Genomic DNA, 19022 nt, shown 5'->3' on the forward strand with positions numbered 1-19022 from the left:
TGGTCTTAATATTTTTCACATGTATACATTCAATCATATTGTGTTAAGTTATTATTAGGTTTTTTTCTAACCACAAGTGCTGGGCAAATTGTACAACCACCAACTGATATTCAAGTAATCCTACCCTGAGAAAATCTGTTATTCTGAAGCTGCAAAAAAAAAACACCAACTTTTTTGCACTAAATCCCACTCCAACGTACAAAATAAATAGCATGAGGTTGCACTGCGGAGGCAGGATTTGACAGACTGGAACCATGGAAGCAGTTGCTCTCACAACTACAAGAGTTCATCATTTTCACCACAGATTTACTCAGGGTAAGTAGAGTACATGCAAAAAAAAATATCCTTGCCCCAGATAAGTGCTAGACATTTCACTTTAAACCTTGAATAAAGAACCCCTGGGGACTCCAAGGAAATCTGTTGGCATCTCCTCACAGCAACAGAGTTTTCCAAATTAAAACCACAAATTCAATTTGATGCCCACGAGGCTGTGTGAAGCACAGCAACTGAATTCAAACCAGTACTGAAGGAACAATTCAGTAAAAGGTTTTCAGTACCAAGGATGATTTGCGAAGAAGTTGGTTAACAGAACCGGTGGGTGAATAGATAGCGGGGAAGCATGCCAAAAGGGATGACATTTTAATGCGCTCCTCTTGTCAGGTAAGAGCTTGTTCTCTTGTACTCGATACAGGGTCCTAGGACAATCTGCCCACCCTTTGCAATGAGTGGAGTTAGTCAGGGCTGGTACTAGAGATTTCCAGTCTCCTCTGCACAGAGCTGGCACTTCTGGTCTGGTTGCCTTCATTTTTCTTCCATGAGACAGGGTCTCCAAGACTTCCGGGAGTCTTGAAAAATGCCTCATGACGTGCAGGACGAATGCTCTTGGGAGTGAGGGGAGTCGATGAAGGCTATTTGTGAAACAAAACCCAAAGTGATTCAGTAGGGTGTTCTCAAAGCCTACACGCAAGCACACAAACAGAAGACAGCTTGTAGACATTAAGCCCTGTACCCTGCTACTATAGGGAACCACGTCACACAGCCTTTCAGAAGCTCCACATGAAAAGCTATAGGCTTTGCCCCTTTTTGTTCTGGAGCTGTCTGCCAGTACATCATTGCTGGATGCTGAAAGCCTCTATCTCATTTCCAACTTAAATGTATTCATGACTAGTTCACACTCATTCATTCTTATGCCAGTCTTGTCCTTTAGCTTAAAATGGCTCTTTCCTTTCCTTGATGTTTTACTCACTTTCGTTATTTGTTAGCATTAAAACAGATCTAAAATTAGTCTCCTAAACCCTGGCTGCTTCTGTTTTAAGTGTCACTCTACCATAACCTCTAATGCTAGTATCTCTAATCAGATCGGCTGCCAACCAGTCTCTATTAAAGAGTTTTTCTAAAGCTCAAACAAGATAAACATAAAGAAACATTCATAAAGCTTCCAGAAATGCAATCTATTTGTCACTGCATTAGACAATAGGAAAGCAAATCACAGATTTTATGCAAGCTAAAGCAGTGCCAAAATGTCACTGCTAATAGTTGTAAAGATCCAAGTAATACAGTGTGACATGACTGTTTTATGTCACTCATTGCACTTCAGATAAATGAGTCCTTCACTTCTAAATTTCTCTCTTTTTCCAACTTGCAATGTCTGTTTCTGTGGTAGATTTCTGAAAAATATCTTCATATAAAGCTCAACAAAACCCACAAGAATAATTTTCCCTCCAGTTCTGATGCTGAACAGAGATCATAATGGGAGTTAGGAGGTAACCCAGGACACTACTACCTGAGAAGCGTTGCAGCCAGTTGATTCCTGAATTATGACAAACAATCCTCCTGTCCACCTAATGTGTTTCTGTAGCCATTGCATAACACACATTGATGGTGTCAAATGGGGAAAAAATATCAACTCAGATTTCTGGGGAAAAAAAAAAACAACTGTAGCTCATTTTTTTTTTCTGTATTCCTATAAGATTTTTAAAGATTAAGATTTTTATGATTTTAAAATTCCTGTAAGATTTTTGAAGCTCACCACTTCACTGTTCAGGGTTAGACGTGCTATGCTGGGCTATGTCTTTCACGCTGTCCCAAGCCCTACAGATGGACCCGCAAACTAAGTGGAAGACACCAGCTCCCAGTGTGCCAACTTACCACTCCGACACGCCAGCACCAGGCTGCAACGCAAACTGCCTTCAGTTCCAGCAACCTGGCACTGCTGTTTCATCGTCACTCAGCCACTTTTGACTCTTACCTGCTGCAGCTTCAGAAGGGTCACCGGCTGCCCCATACACATGGGGGAGTCCAGTTTAACAGCACCACAAGACCTTGCAAGCACAGGACTCAGGTGCACAGTGGGGTGAGCTGGTTGCTGGGGATCCACCGAAGGTGTGGGTGAGACTTTGGGGGTAACCACTGCTGTGGTCCCTATGAAAACAGGTGTTGTTGATGCCAGGCTAGACATACTGAAATTCATGGAGGTGGCAGCTGAAAAGGAGCCATCGGGAACTGGGGAAAGAGGACTGGTGACTGCAGGAGAACAGACGACAGGGAAGGAAGCCAGGGCTGCTGACGGCACCATGACACAGGGGACGCTCAGAGAAGGTAACTGGCTCGCAGCCAGGCCGATAGCACCAGGGGCTTGGTTTGCGGAGAACAGGAAATTAAAACTGCTTAATCCTAAACCAAAGAGAGAAAAAGCAAGGCATTAATATAGTTGACAAATTGGAATTAAGCTATTATAACTTCATCTAGGACAAGAAAGAGGGATGACAACAAAGCAAGAGATAGGCTGCCCAGGAAGAAAGCTGTGGCAAAAAGAAGAAAAAAGAAGGAAGAAAACTGTCACAAACCTGTGACTCTTTGGTCAAGCTCCCTTTTCCTACCTGCCTCCACCTCCCCCCCTACTGCCTGTTCACTATATCTGCATCCATTTACTTTGTTCATATTAAGTACCAACCACACACCTTGCTGGTTTCTGCTTCTAAATTCAGTTACAAGCAACATCTTGACTAAACAAACTCTTTTTTCACTAACAGGAATCGTATATTCTGCTACATGAAAACATACACACTGCTTTTAATGAGAAAAAAAAATAGTGGAAAACAACCACAAAGATATACCCCAAAGACTCTCATTTTCCTGAGAACAGCTGAAAATACTGTTTTGAAACAGGAGCTGCTCTGTTTCCCAGTTTGTCTGACTGTCCAAAACATCAGGATCAACATTTTCAAACTGAGCATCTCCTTCCTATGAGTGAAATCCCATAGACCCCACTCTGTGCCACAAGTGAATCAAACACTAAGTAGCAGTCATGGAAATCTGCCACACATATCCCGTTCCCACAAAACACTCCTACACCCCATACAAACACAGGCATGAAAAATGCTGGACACAAAATCCTCTTGCAATATTTTCAGCTACTTCTTCCCCGTCCCTACTGTGTCGTACGAGCAGGCCTGGCTATGCTCGCAGTGCCTCAGTTTTTGCAGGGTTATCCCAATGATGCACATGACAAGACAGGACAAAGCTCACAGATGACTAAATTCACCCACTGAGGGGAATGCTGTTGCACTATTCTGGCTGCCTTACTGCCAAACCTAGACTTCTAGCTCCCCTGAGTCTTGGATGCTGGATAGGTGTCTTTTTTGCTGCACATAATTCAAACATGTAAAACCCACATTATTCATCTCTACTAATTTTTGGGTACCTCAGAAAAATGCTCTTATTTTCAGAGAAGCAACAGTTCATCTGGTGACAAGAGAATTCAGAACTATTAAACAACTACAGACAACTGCTGACAGTTTTTGTGCCAAATGTAGACTTATTCACCTATCTGTAGGTCTCCCTATTTGAACAGCTCAATGAACAGATGCAGAAGTTTGAGTGCCTCTGGATCTCAGGGCTGTCCTTACCAGCAGTAGGCTGAACATAAAGATACTGTGGTAGGAAAGGTTGATTGGCATTTTCTTTAGAGATATGCTCTTTTCCTGGAGAGGGTTCAACAGAGTCTTTATTCTGAGACCATTTTTCTTGCTCCTGAGAATCTAAAGGCTTAGTAGACTCCTTGGCTGCAGCCTCTGGAGCAGCAGGACTTGCGAGGTCAAGATGAAAATCTTCTAGATGTACAGCAGATGTACAGCCACTTCCTGGGGTAAATTCTGCCTTGGGTGACTCAAAAGGCTTCTAAGCAAAAACAAAAGAGGAAACGACAAGTTCAATAGCACAGAAATAACACAGTGTAATGTCACTCATGCACTTTCCTCAGCTACAGAGTAAATTGTGGACCCGTGAAAGGGGCAGCACAAAACTCCTTAGCAAGTCACTAAGTCAAATATTTTGTTTGAGGGTTTGAAGAGCTGTATTAGTGATATTAACTAGTTATTCCTAAGCCCTGTGCTGCAGTTCGCTTTCAGTACTTGGAGACACTAGATAAGAAATACCTGAGCTTAGGGATTCATTTCTCTTTGTTGATAAGAAAAACACCTGTTTCAAATGGCTTATATTCAAACACTGGTAAGACCTTGAGCCTGACCCCCGTTTTCAGTAGTTAAGAAAACCATGAGGTAGATGCACTTCACTTTCACCACCACCTCCTTTCTCGCCAGCCTGCTGTGGGCAACACTGGGCTTGAGAGGGAGAGATTCAGGCTGGAGAGTAGGGGAAAAGTACAAAAGTACATTTGCCATAGTTCACCACGGTAAGCAATTCTGCTGCTGTCTGGGAAAGCCCAAGCTAACAGGGGACGATGAAGAGTAATAGTCACATTGATTTCTTCCCATCTGGCAGGCTGTTTTGTTGAAGACAATGATCAAGACACTGATTCCAACAAATAGCTGACCATCACTTCACTATGCAAAGCGATTACAGTCCATTTTCCCCTGGTAGTGTGAAAACACCTCCCAGTTAATGACTATACTTCCTGACATAGCATCCTTACAATGTTATTAACATGTGGGAGGCAGCATTTGTATCTGTAACAAGAGTGGCACAGTGAATTTTCACTTCTGAAAACACTGTCTTGGGCAAAAGTCTTTCCTTGCTAACAGGAGTTAGCTCAGTGATAATGAAATTCACTTCTTTACCTTGCGTACTACAAGTGAGAGGGGCACGTCACTCTGTTCCATAGTCTGCTTTTTAGCAGCTGGCTCTTCATCATCTACAGGTGCAGAGGGCGATGTGCACTTGTGGGAGCTGCGTTTCTGGCAGGCAGCTGGAGGTACGGCAGCCTGAGCTTCTGCACTCCTGTTTCCCACCTCTCCTGTAGTGGGCAGGGGCTCCCTCGAGTTATTTTCCTGAAGACTGCCACACAACATAAAAAGGGATGAAGATGGGAAGCACAGGAAGGGTTGGCTGGGGAGCAGGGTAGGTTTTCCATTTTCTGTTTTGGAGGCTGCTGGCGTGGAAGAATGTAGAGCTTGGCCGCTGACCCCATTTAGCAGCGAGAGGCTTGGCACATCTGCCTGAACCACAGGGAAAACTGCCTGAGGCAAAGGGTTAACACAAAATTCAGAGTCCCCAGGAACTGGAAGAAGGGAGAGAGGTGCGGTTACGCTTGAGTTCCTTACTGAATTTAATATTGTTTCTGCGGCACAAGCTTTATTCCTAAAAAAAGTAGTGAAAAAAGGAAAAATATTTAGTCCAAAATTAACCCCCTATTTTATCCTTAAAAGCAAACAGGTACATTGTTAAACATAAATGTGGAAAAATCCTCCCCCCCCCCAAAAAACCCAAACATTACTTTTAAACAGTTTACAAGGAAGGTCACTTTTTCTTATTTCTAATTACACAGAAGTAGACTTATTTTTTGGGCAGTTTTGGTTGCACTTGACTAGAGTCAATCATTCACAAATGAATTCAAATTAAGATAGTTGTAGAGCAGACCCACTGAAAGGACAGAGAGGTTCTTCCATGGAATCATGTTTTGCTCAGCCTACCTAGACAACAGGTCAGAGGAGGCAGGGATGACCTACATAAACACATATGAGATGAAGAATTACTGAAGCTAAAGGACGACAGTGGTACGAGCACAGGTGACTATAAATCAGCTATGAAAAAAAAAAAAAGAAAGCTACGCTGAGACCTATCAGCATTAAAATAAAATGTGGCAATTTCCTATCTCAGTCTCATCAATGAAAACTAAGCCTGAACTAAACATGACAACCATGAAGTTAAAACTGGACAGGAATGAAGACCAACATACCTAGTATCTTCCTCTATTTTCTGCCTGCAGACAGCTGCTAGATTTATCATTTTGGAGCAGTATTTATCTGAATTCAAAATACAGGCTGAAAGAACAAAGGAGAATTCAATTAATAAGCAAGGTTTACCAAGCATATTTTGATACTGGCCATATAAAATAATTGATATAATTTTTCTATCCTGGCACATTTTTATAACATCCACTAATCACCTAGACCCAGAACCTGCAAGACACTCAGAAGTCTCAGTCCCACCAGAGAGGTGCTCGAAATTATCATTTCCTATAACAGGGAACTGTGAAAAGCCCTGTAATTGCTTTATCTGTTTTAACAACTATCCATTAGATTGTTACAGTAAATTCTACTATATTAGGAACCATAAAATAAAGCCAGCTTTTGTGGCTAAAGAATCTTTCTTCATCTATACCAAATTTTAACACAAGAAACTGCAGTATAGTTGCAGTTCATGGAGAACAGAAACATTTACCAGAAAACAAACTGCAGATTCACGGCAGTACGGCCCAGATTCATCTAATTTAACTTTAGGCACTTGACTGGAGGATCCAAACCAGAAATCTCACCATATGAACAGCAGAAATATAGGCACCTCCCAAGGGTAATTCATGTATTTAATTAGGCTGATTTACCCAATCAAGTGCCTTAAATTGGTGGGCCCACGTCTGGCCAGATCCAACAGGATACAAACATGCTTCCTTCGTAGTTACCTTGCCTCTCTTGACGTGGGCTGTTGGGCTCAGAACTGACCTTCCTTCTGGTCCCTTCACAAGGCTGCACACCATTAAATGAAGCATGACGTGTAAACCTTTGGTTTCCAGTAGCACAGGTATGATACGGGGCACAGGCTCCTCTCTGTGCCTGTGGCAGAGGATCAGACATTGGGCTATGCCCTCTGAGCTCATCTGTAGGAACATAATTTTGTACAACAGTCCTTCAGGGAACACAGCTCACCACTTAGGCTTCTGCCACTTTACTGAACTTGGTCACAAGAGAAGAGGTAACCTCTATACCATCCCAAACTCCACAACACTGAAGCAGACCTAAGCTCGGTAGAGCACCAATAGACAAGATGAGGGCTTCCCTCCTTTCCATTCCACAGCAGCTGCAGCAGCAGCTACAGTCTAGTGTGGGTAGCCAGGAGGAGAAAGGGTACTAAGATGGCATTAGCAGTACCCTTCACTTTTACCTGGTCCTGGCACTGGCCTGACCCAAATATATTAGCAAAGGACTTTCCCTTTCTCTGGCTTCTAGCCAAGAATCAGTTAGCTTAGAGATGCTTGGGCCCACTGCCTCCTCCTTTGAAGACAAAGCTTTTGTACGAGTGGATACATGCAGGAAACAGCACTACTGCTCTACCTTGATAAGCCCCCTTACAAAGACAGTAATTCACCATCTAGTTATGACAGAATTACAGAGATTTTGCAACTCACAAAAGCCATGGACCCAGATTTGGAGATGTAGGCATTATCTGCCATTGCTTTACAATTCATACAGTTACTCATACAGTTAATGCAAGTTGGTGTAAAAATACCAGCAAGACACGCTATCCTTCAACATCCCTTGACAGCTCCAGCCCTTGACCGTAAAGTCTAACAAGGGCAAATGTTGAGCTGGCCAGCAGTTAATAATGAGAAAGCGGACAATGAATGCCAAGCCACTCTACACACAGAAAACAACCTATTGCCACTTTGGAAGGGATTGTCAAAACAAAAAGAAAGAAGGTGCGAGCTATACAAGTTACCGGTCTTTACAGGGAATTCCACAGGCCCAATCCACTTGAAGGCTGGTTTGCGTCCTCGTTCCTCTGTGACATGAACTTTCTTGATCAAGCCTAGGCTGGTGAGAACATTGGCAATATCATACAGTCTTCGTACCTTTGCTAAAAAGAAAGGGCAGAAATAGTCAAGACAGTCACGTTTACAATGTACAGTATATATTCACATGGTAATTTCACTCCAGAATATCACCACAGCTTTCATAGACGAGGCGAGTAAAATCAAATTGGGATGGACTTAAGCTACCTCCTAGGAAGCCTGCCCTGCCAGCTCCCACCTGCTTGTCACTGCTTCTTCATATCTTAGCTGCTCACCCATCTTAGCTGCTCAGGTTTAAGCTCAGCTGCTTCATTTTGATGGAAATGGTTTAGGGAGTGATTACATCAGCTTGCCCAGAAGAGGCAGTTACCTCCACGTGGGGTAAAGACAAGCACTTGGGGGCAAGAGGCACATGAGCGCACAGCTGATCACAAGAGGACAGTGCTCTTCATCTTAAAAATGTAACACTCTTAAAAAAAATAAATCTCTGTGATTCCAATAAATAACGGTTGAGCTAAATATGACACCCACAGGTTGTCCAGCTAAAATTCTCACATCCCTCCTGGTATTTGGGTAGAACTTTAAGATTGAAGTGCAAGTACTTTATTTTAAAAGAACTTTAAAGACGTAAAATAGAAGCCTCTATTTTAGAATAATTATTTACTAATGCTGAGTTTTTCCATGTTGTCCAAGGCAACTAAGTACTAGTCCCCACTAACTGAAAAGCAAGCTGTGACATCCAGCTGTGAAAGATTTCTGGGGTGAAAAGGAGAAGTAACACATTTCTGCAGAGAAGAAAATGAATTCCATTAAATTAAACACCACGTCTCATTTCAATATGTTCTGAAACTTCATTCAGAACAGTATAGGAAACAGTGTTAAAGTTTGAAAAAAAAAAAATCAAACACAATTTTTTTTCTTCATTCTGAACCTAAAACTTACAAGATAATTGTTGAATTGACTCTTGCCCACCCCAAGCTCTGTTTTTACAAACTGGCATTTGCAATTAAAAAAAACCCAAAACATATTTCAGCAAAAGATGCCTGACCTGCTCTTGCCATTACCTACTGGAGTCAGTCCAAACATGCCCCTGTTTTCTTTACACACTGACTGATTGATTCTTCTCTCAACAGCCAGCTTACTTTTGAATTTGCTGTGGTCCACTGTATCCTGGGTTTCTTCTATCAGTATCTTTGCTGCGATGTCCAGAGTGACTATCTTGGTCTTGGAGACAAGGAACAGCATGACAAACTTTTGGCTCATAATCCGCAACGACTTGTCCTTTCTGCTGTTTGCAGATGCTGTTACAAATAATACCCAAGCCTCTTAGCATACGTCATCCATCACAGCCAGAAAACTAGCAAGTAGGTTTCTCACACACAAAAGGGGTAAAGTATTTCCTTGTTGGGAAGCAGAAATCTTTTGAAAGGCAGCAAATAACTGAATAATGCAGACAGAAGTTTCTCTTCAAAAGGCAATAAAAATGAAAGCTTGCAGAAATAGCTTTTAGGAAGTCAGATTCCAAAGCTGATTCTATGTTACGTTACACAGTTTTGCACCACTGTAATTTTGTGACTCCAACGGAGTTTGCAATTTAAACACTACGTATTATATGGGCAGCACACAAACAGTGGACAAATGGAAGGTGGCACCTTCTGTCAGGATAAAGCATTTACTGTCAGGTACAGGTGGGGAAAGAAGAACTGGTGCGTCTGGCAGAAGTTCCTGCCAGTCTGGAGGACAGAGGGAAAATCCGCCCTGAGACCCATGCTAGGAACAGGACAGAAGGAAGAATTCTGTCACCCCTGCAGTGAATTCAGCACCTTTTTTTGCAAAGAATAATTTTTTACTATTTAATTTAATAGCAAAGCAAGGGAAAAGGTCACAAAATAAAACGGAGATAGAGACTTGTGTCTGTGTATCACGTCACACACATTAGTTATCTTACCAGAGGTGCAATCGGGTTCTGAAAAGTCTGGTAATGGTCTGTCTTGAGTATCTGGAACAGTTTCCTTTTTCCGTTCTCCAATTTTGTACTCCAAGTCCTGTTCCTTGTGCTGGAAGAAGGTCATTAGCTCTCCATACTGCAGCTCTCCTGCTTCCTGAAGCGTTTTCAGAGTCTGACTTAGGTTGTGCCGGCCGTGCCAACAGTACTGGTTTTTGGCCACACGGCTAACCAAGTGCAATGACTCCAGGACATTCACTATATCGTAAATTCGTCTCCGCTCGACTCCTGTTTTAAGGGGGGGGGGAGGAGATAAAAAAGACATAGATGCTCATCTAGTTTTAATCTGCTCTTCAGCAGAAGCAGAACAGAGAACAGGCTGTTCTCTAATACTAAGTGTTCACAACATATTTTTCCCTGTTCACCAGGACACATTACGTTAGATCCATCCAAATTTGCATAATTAAGAACTGACTTATGTATGGCCAGCCCCATGGTATAATGTTCATTGCCTATTTTGTTAACTGCAGGCCCAGCCATGGCTTCAGCTTAAAGCATCTACACTGTGTTTAGAAGAACTGATTGCAGCCTCACTCACTTAAACCTATCCAGACTGCCCTGAGGTTTTCAGAGCACTTTGGCCCTTCTTGTCAGAGAGCTTCAGGGCTCAGACACATACCTGTGCATAACAGAGGGCAGGAAAGGGTCTGAGCCTGGCACTGACACAGGGCAGATATAAAAGCCCACTCCTACAGGAACCAGTGGGAGTGTGGTCCTCCACTTGCATTTCCAATGGCACAATTAATTGGTAAGCACAAAGCAAGCAAAGGAGCATCAAAGGCTTTACAAGGTGCAAAGCATTGGAGAATGAGACCTGCTGTTCCCAAATGCAGCAGAAAGAAGTCCTCGGTGCTGGCTGGGTCTGCACCAACGAGAAATCTATGAAATATGCTCAACTTGGGTTCACCCTGACTGATGTGAGCAAGGTTGAGAACTGAATATGAACAAACCAGTGGCTCTGCTCACTGTCCCAAGTACTTGTGTCCAGTGCTGTTTGAAGCACAACTGTTATATATAACACATTGCACCAGCACGTAGCTGGTGGCATCCGTTGCACCAGCAATCCCATAATGGTTAACATCAGCTGAGCAGAACAAGTGCTAGCCAAGGGTAGCTTGGTTTTGAAAGACATCCCTGCAGAAAGCAGGGCCTTGATGCATATGTTTACCCATCTGGAGAATATGGATAATACTTACCAGCCCCAAACAGATATTAAGATAAACAATTCCCGAGTGGAGATCTTGGAGTGAAACATACTCCATAAAAACAAGAGTGCTACACATATCCTGGTGTCTTGTCAGGCACCAGCATAGCCCACTTTATGGTCTTTCCATAGGTCTTCAGTGAACAAAGCAATATACATTTGTAGCAAAAGCTGTATTACAACCATCATTTGTTACACAGAGAACAGCAACATCAGCAGTGAATAATTCTGTGGTCACTGAAGCAAGTGGATACAGTCAAGCAAGGAAGTGAAAAACCAAAGGGAGAAGAACACGCACACCCCCTTCTGGGAGGTAAAATCCCCAACAGTAAGTTTTAAAACAAAGTTTCTATTATTTAGGGAAAGCAGGGTAATGCCACTCTCAACAAAGACTAAAGCACTACTCGTGTTCAGCTGTACAAGGTGGGAGCACAAGCACCACATGCAAACACAGAAAGAAGTAACTACAAAATCTAGAAGAACAATTAATTTTAAAAGTAATTTATTAACTATTTTCTTCATCTGAATTCTGTCCTATTTCCACTTCCCATTACCAAGGCAAATAAGTAAGTATTTCAAGGACTTTCTTAGCAGAGTCACAGAGGACATCATTCTTCTGTTCCCTTTCTTCCCAAAACAGGCACATTTCATTTTTGCTACATCTTTTCTGTTAATATCTGAGTTCTAAATGTAGATATAATATTTATTTAGTTTAAGTTCAATTTTGTAAAGCCCTTCCTTGCTAACAGACAACCTCTCCAAGGATCCAGATCTTTTTGTTATAGGTGTGACCTGGCTGAGTCCTCTCTCCCAAGTTTTATTACTTCTCTCAGATATGTCATTAATCTTTTAACTAAGACCAAACTTAACAGCAAACCCAACAAATAGGCTACTCAACACCTTCTTGCCACCTTAACACAACATATTTTCTCATTCTACTCTTGCAGGTCAACTGGTAATCTCCCCTCACAAGACAATATTTACAGCTAAGACAACCTTAATGAACAATGAGATCTTGGAAGATACAATGTCAGGCACATTACTGAAGTCAGGCAGTAAACCCAACTGATTTTCTACACCTAGCGGTTTACAGTTGTTTCCCCAAACATTCCATTTTGGCAAAATTTCTTGTTTATAAGTCCTCATTCAGAGGGTTTGTAGCTCCTAGCTCCTTCAGTGCTCAGCAAATTGAAAATTTAAGAAAGGAACAGAGTTGGTAAACAGTTGGAGGATAGATCTGTCTCGTAAAAAGTACTGTCAGAGAGCAGATTTCAAAATGGTAGCATTATAAAGCAGTAAAGACACTTAGGAATATCAAGCATTTCCAACTCTTGATTATTACTATTGGAAGAGCATTCAGTCCCAGGGAAAGGCAGACCTTGAATGTACTCTGGTAAGAAGGATGATATTTTGAAGGCCCTCCTGTTGAGCTACCCCAGGTGATCAGTTACCCCATTTTTGCAGGTATACATACCAAGAATTGAAGCCACTTCATCCAAAGAAATAGTAGTTTTTTCTGTTGACAATGGATAACTTGGATAGCGAGCTAGAAACTTTTGGCACAAGAGTCCTAAGCTTTTCTGCTTTCTGCTGGGCCTCTGCTTTTCAAATTCATCAACCGTGCTGTCATCTACTATATCATACTGTTAAAAAAAGAAATGTTAACCCTTTAGTGCAGAGCTTTAGAAGCAAGGCATAGCCAAGCAAGGTGCATTTCAAATATTAGCAATATTTAAGCTTGGACTTTCTAATAAGGAAAAAAACGTGGACTCCTCGCAAGCACAGAGCACTTGGGTGACACATTTTTGCCTGCAAGCTCTTTTTAATTCATCACACAAAATATCTACAGAAAAACTCTTATCTGCGAGAGCATAAAATAATGGTTACACATAAGGTAACAAAACAGTAAGACCAAACACCCAAGACTAGCAGATAGTAAGATCCTACTTGGAAGGAATATTTCTTTTTGAGAGTAGGAATATTCCCACAAACACCTCTGGATCTAAAAAACTAGAAGATGTACAAACCATCAAAGAGTTCTTGCAAAACCTCTTTCAAGAGATTATACTGCCCTTTACAGTGCCTCTATAACTAAGAAACCAGGGTGGGGGGCATGATGCTAAGAGACTACAAAAGGATGGCCTGAATATGGTCTTTCTGTCCCCACAGGGGAAAAAAAAAAAAAACCAAACCAACAAACTGTGATGGCAAGAACATATGAAGAGGTATGTTTATTTATTACAAAATGAGAGAGATGGAGGATCTTTCTGCACCGGTAACTTTGTGGGTTTGCTTCTTTGTCAAAAAAAGGAAAAATAAAATAATTTTGCCCTCCGGCAAAGAAAAGCTGAGAGTGGTGGCAGCTGTTGAAACCCATGTTTCCTTGCTTATGAGATCTTAACTGTCCTTTGCTGGTTGTGACAAAGTGACCTTGTGGCAGGCTGTTGCTCTGATTGAATTTTGAGTTTTATCTGGTATTCCTACAGTAACACTTTTACATCTTTTGTAAGTTAACTTTCTGTGTGGAAAAAATTATTAAGTGTAAGTTTTATTAACTAGAAAATATTTGAACTCTTTATAGTAGCTACCCCAAAAATGCTATATCTTAGCAGGCTTGGAGTGGTAACGAACTAACCTTTAATATTGCCTGCTTTTTATTTATTGGAAGCTATGTTAGGAATTATCTTTATACAATTGTTTGCTCCTTAACAGCCATCTAAACTGGAGAATTCTACAGACTACTGTCACTGCAGATGCTATAAGATCTGCACTTATAGAGTAATCTGTACCTATCAAATGATGCTTCTCAGTAGGAGGGCCCCAGAACTATCTTTCTGTCACTGAAATCACCAAGGAAGGATATTCTACAGGGAATAATCCAGGAGAGGGAAGGCAGTGGTTGGAAAAAAAAAAATTTCTGAAGGGAGAAAACTTTAATGATGCTTATTACAACCTGATGTCATCCTCTCCGTGGCCAGACTCCCTACAGCAAGGACAGGGATCAACCCCCACCTTGCCTGAGTCTTGGCAAGTACAAATGTTCCTAACATTGGGTATGCTGTCTGACTACTAGTTTAGGAGCTGAGGTGGAAAGGGGGAGTAAGGTTTCAACTGACCACTTTGCAGGGCTGTTGTGCACAAGGTGTAAGATTTCAAAAGTATATTCAAAAAAATGCCCTGCCATTGTTGAATTGCTTTTGAAAAGGCTGTCTATCTGTTTAAAAATGATCTGGCAATTTTCTTTCTAATGCGGTTCAGAAAATGGCATCAGAAGCACTTAGATTGGGGAAAATGACACATTTAAGCTCTATTTCCTTCACTGTCCTTTTAAGTAATATTCAGGCTCTTGAGGGGTCTCAGGTCAGTTACTATTAAGACAGTTACTTTTAGTCTTTGAAAGTTCTACTGCTCAGCCAGTGCTGTGTAGGCAACTGTCCTTGGGAATGTTTTACAATTCTAGTTTTCCATAGGGAGCAAAGGACCAGTTGGAAGAAAACTGAGGCACAACTTAAGGAATGTCTGAATCCTAACTGAACATAAGGTAATCGTGTTCTGAGTCTCACCTGTAATGAATCAGGTGTGTCACTCTGCTCACTGTTTTCTATAGGTCTGAAGAGCTCTTTCTTCTTCTCCCTGTCCCTCATGTCAGGGCTAGCAGCACTAACAAGAATCTTCAGGTTAGCAGTGGGGGTCCAGGGATCAGACTGAGGTCTGTCAATGAGCTTAACAGGTGTAACTGGATTTCTTTCCGGCGTGCAGCCTTTTTGCTTTGATAAATCAACGGGTTCATTCTTAATGGGAGTCTTTGGGGCCATCCTGGATCGATCAAATATGTTTTCCTATTAAAAACAAAAAGTTCTTTAGACACAACAGGAAAGAAAACAGTCCAACAATCAATTTCATTGCTCTTACGAAGGTAATTGTAGTGACTCATGCCTTGGCACTCATCGCTATATTTAGCACAGTTCTTCTGCCTTTGTTGGAAGTGGTAAAAGATTCTACATGCTAGTGTACTGGAGGCAGCATATATGAGATACTACCCTGAATTACAGAACCTGAGGTCAGCTGGTCCAACTGCTGCCTATCAGGCTTTTAAACTCTGACTGTTATTGCAAGACAGCATTGTCCACAAACATAAATCACCAAATTCCATCGAAAATGAAATAATGCATTGGTCACATTACGCTTAGCAAGAAAACAGTGTTCTGCTTGAAAGGTCCCCAGTGAAAAGCCACGCTGGGGATGCAGCTCAGACTGTCACAAAATGTCAAACTAAAGTGGATGTAACTTCATGTGCAGGTGAAGCAAGCTTTGCATCTGCACTACCTGCTGCTTAAAACAAAGAAGAAAATTTCCCTAACTGTATTCCTCGACTACAGCTAAGAGCTGCTAGAAGGAAAAGTCTAATTTATCAGCTGATTTTTATCATTCTTTGAATGAAGCTCGGCTCCCTCCAGTCCCTAGCTTCAATTAAACTTTTTTCATATTTCACCTTTGGATGCAATATTACCCCTTCCTCTTACTGCAAGAATTATCATTACAGATCAACTAATGTCAAGGGACTGACTGAAGAAAACATCAATAGTATCCTTGAGCCGAGATCTGTTTTTGAGCAACAAGAGATACTACTTCACTCTAGCCTGTTAGTGCAAATACTTCATGAAAACTAAAGGAATGAAGTAGAGAGGATGCAATACTGGCTTTCTCTGTGGAACGTAAATAATTGAGGCCCAGGTATCCTAGACCTGGCACAGAGCAGGACTTCCAGAAATGCCCGTGCAGAAAGTTGTACTGTTTCTTTTTGCCCAGGGAGAACAATCACTTACTTCTCATTAATACCCTACAGACAGGACACTGGGTTTTTTTTGAGCTCTAGCTAATATTGCTCAGTGATTTCTAGATTTAGTCCTTTGAGATGATTGCATGCACCTTGAGTGAAGTGAGAAAAAGTGAAGCAGACATTATCATCAGAAGGCTAGCAGAGCTTATAACTTGCTGGAATTGGGACTGAAGCCTTTGGAACCACAGCAAACTACTTTAAAACTATAAATCAGGCTTGAAGTTGTTTGCTCTTCTGTCTAGTTGTGGCTTTTTTGGTGTTGGTCTCAAACTGAGCAAGTCTTCATGCTCAGACTAAGATTACCACTTCATTTTTTTAAAAAATAAGTTTTAAAAATCTAACATGACAACTTTGAGGCTGGGTACTGTTAGTATTTTATTTTGTGCTGGAAGAAGTCCAATTCTGAAGTGGAATATAGCCTGAAAGAAAATGTTAACTTGGCAAAGTTCTTACAGGAAACCAACAGTAACTTAAGTTTTGCTTTTTATTTGGAGCGATTCAGCTATCACTAGCTGATATAGATATTTAAATAGGTGATTCCAAATATCACCTTATCAGGTACAATGTAGCTAGAAAGCAAAAAGAAGTTCTACTAATAACCGAAGCTGGTGTTTATTAGGAACAGTTCTGTAGCATTCAAACTGGAAATGAACTTGGCACATCAAAAGCATTGTGCTCTGAGTACTGATGAAGAACACTTCTGCGTACATTCACCTATGAATTACCCAAAAGGATGTAATAAATATATCTCCTTTTACAGTTAACAGCTAGTTGTAACTTATTACACAGTGACAAATAGGGGTCAATTTAGAGGCCATGGTACTTTTTGGAATATATGTTCACATAGTGTTGGCACTCAATATATTCTTGCAATTTCACATTTGGCAGTGAATCAACACTTAATCTGTAATGGAGAAAGTCCATCTTCCCCTCAAGTTCCTGTTCACTATGTCTGAGGCTAATGGAACTGCAGTGAAATCAGCCTAAGCAACCTCAAATTTTCATTTTTGGGCAAATATCAGTAGTAGCACTACATGAGAAGTGCACATCTACTATCAACCTTTCAGATCTTTCCTTCTTGTATGTCATAATTGCCTACTAAGGCAAGAATGCTTATACCCCCTGTCCCTTTTTTTTTCCAGTAGCTGCAATGCTCCATGAACTCCTAGCTGTATTCTACAAAATTGCAAGGGCAGCTGGTAGAAGTATGAGATTCACCTTGACCCAAGCAGAGATGGCTTACAAATACAAAAGGACAGGAAAGGCTGACTTAATGAACTTAGTATATAAGCAGCAATTGAAACAAATATCTGAGATAATAGGAGCTAAGTCTGACAAGAACTATGTGATCTTTGGAAGACTCGGACTGAGCATGCACAGCAGGTCATGCATCAGGTCTAGTTCAGGAGCTTGCCTGAGGTTAGATATCCTGTCTTCTGGCTGGTGGGGCAGGAGAAGAACAATGAGCTGCTTTGCTGAGTGGCACTGCTTAGCCTCTTGACCTGGGAACACCACCGTATGGATACAGGCATACTTCTCCAGGCCAGAAGGCAAGCACAGCAGACGTGCATCAGTGCGGTCAAACTGCTGCTAGATAACCAGACTATACTATTCCTATGTCATGTCAGGCCTGGTGTTGGTTAGCTTTTGAATAGCGAGAATGTACAAAATTCTCCTCTACCTTACCCAACAGTAGCCACCGGGATGCCTAGTGAGCTTTACTTATTGAGTGAAAGCTAAAACCTGTTTCTTTGGGAATCATACCAGAGTGTAACCACTCCACTTTACTGGCAATGGTTGGTGGCCCTGGGTTGTATTTTTATCTTACTGGTAGCGCCAGACACTCCTATGCTCCAAGTGCCGACAGGTAAGATGCTGCTGCTGCACAGACCAACATGGCAGGACAGACCAGGGGTGGTGGTCCAACGGGCAGCACCCCAAATGCTGCCCACCGGCGGCAAGAGGGACACGATCCGGGGGCACACACCTGGCCCGACCCACCTCCGAGGCCGGGCCGGGGCTCTGCCCCCTCTGCAGCCCCAGCAGCCCCCCACACCCTCACCACCACCCACCCCCCCCAACCCGGGGCTTCGCGCTGCGGCCGGGCCGCCGTGATGCCCCGCACCGGCACAGGCGGAGTAACACCTTGAGGGGACACCCCCCCCCCCAAACCCCCGAGCCCGCTCACCTTCTGGGCCGCCTCTGCGCGTCCCCGCCGCCCCGGCCGGCCGCTCGCCAGGTCCCGCAGCACCAGGACGCTCACCTCCATCTGCAAAGCCAGAAAAGGCGCTTTTAGCCTGGCCCTTAAGAGGAACCGCTCCCGCCCCCCTTCCCCCGGGGGGCAGCGCTCCAGTAACCCCGGCGGGACGCGAGGGCAACGCGGCAGCTCGGGGCTACCCTCCCAGGGAAGGGGGCGGCCGACCGCCAGCCCTGGCCCCGGCGGCGGGAGGCTCGGCGCCCTCACCTCGTCAGCGTCGGCGGCGGGCGGCCCGGCTGGGGCGGGCGGGGGGCGCGGGGCTCTGCCGCTGCTGCCGCCGCCGCTCCCGCTCCCGCCAGGCGCCCTCAGACATCGCTTTACAATCCGGCCAATCAGGGACGGCCCGCCGGGGAGCCCCGGCCGAGGGGTCGGCCAATCAGCGCGCCAGCCGGCGGCGCGCGGGACGGGACTCCCGCCCGCGCGGGCCCTGCTTCGCTCCTTTTCTGCGCGCGGGCGCCGGCGGCCCTCCTCCTCCTCCCTCCCCCGCCGCCTCCCGCCGCCGGGCCGCCAGCGCGAGGCCGGCCGTTGGCGGGCGGGAAAGGGCCGCCTGAAGGGCGAGCGGGACCGGGCGGGCAGCAGGTGGGGCTGGGAGGTGTGGTGGGGTCCGGGCTCCCCTTGGGCCGCTGTGGGGGCGGGTCTGCCGCTGAGGGGTTCATTCCTGACAGGAAAGCGGCCGGGGGGGAGGAGGGG

General features: G+C 43.5%; 1 protein-coding gene across 1 annotated transcript; it reads right to left on the reverse strand.

Moving 5' to 3' along the window:
• Positions 1–731: 731 nt before the first annotated feature.
• On the reverse strand, positions 732–18344 carry E2F7 (E2F transcription factor 7; the record flags this gene model as incomplete). The annotated part of the gene is made up of 12 exons (XM_082498406.1): positions 732–908; positions 2249–2673; positions 3909–4179; positions 5079–5598; positions 6197–6281; positions 6920–7114; positions 7954–8091; positions 9169–9327; positions 9975–10259; positions 12710–12878; positions 14799–15074; positions 18264–18344. 12 exons carry the CDS (start codon positions 18342–18344, stop codon positions 732–734), a joined length of 2781 nt encoding a protein of 926 aa, XP_082354532.1.
• Positions 18345–19022: the final 678 nt, after the last annotated feature.

This window comes from Vanellus vanellus, assembly GCF_965231255.1.
Source record: "Vanellus vanellus genome assembly, chromosome: 1".
In the NCBI taxonomy this organism is placed as follows: Eukaryota; Metazoa; Chordata; class Aves; order Charadriiformes; family Charadriidae; genus Vanellus; species Vanellus vanellus.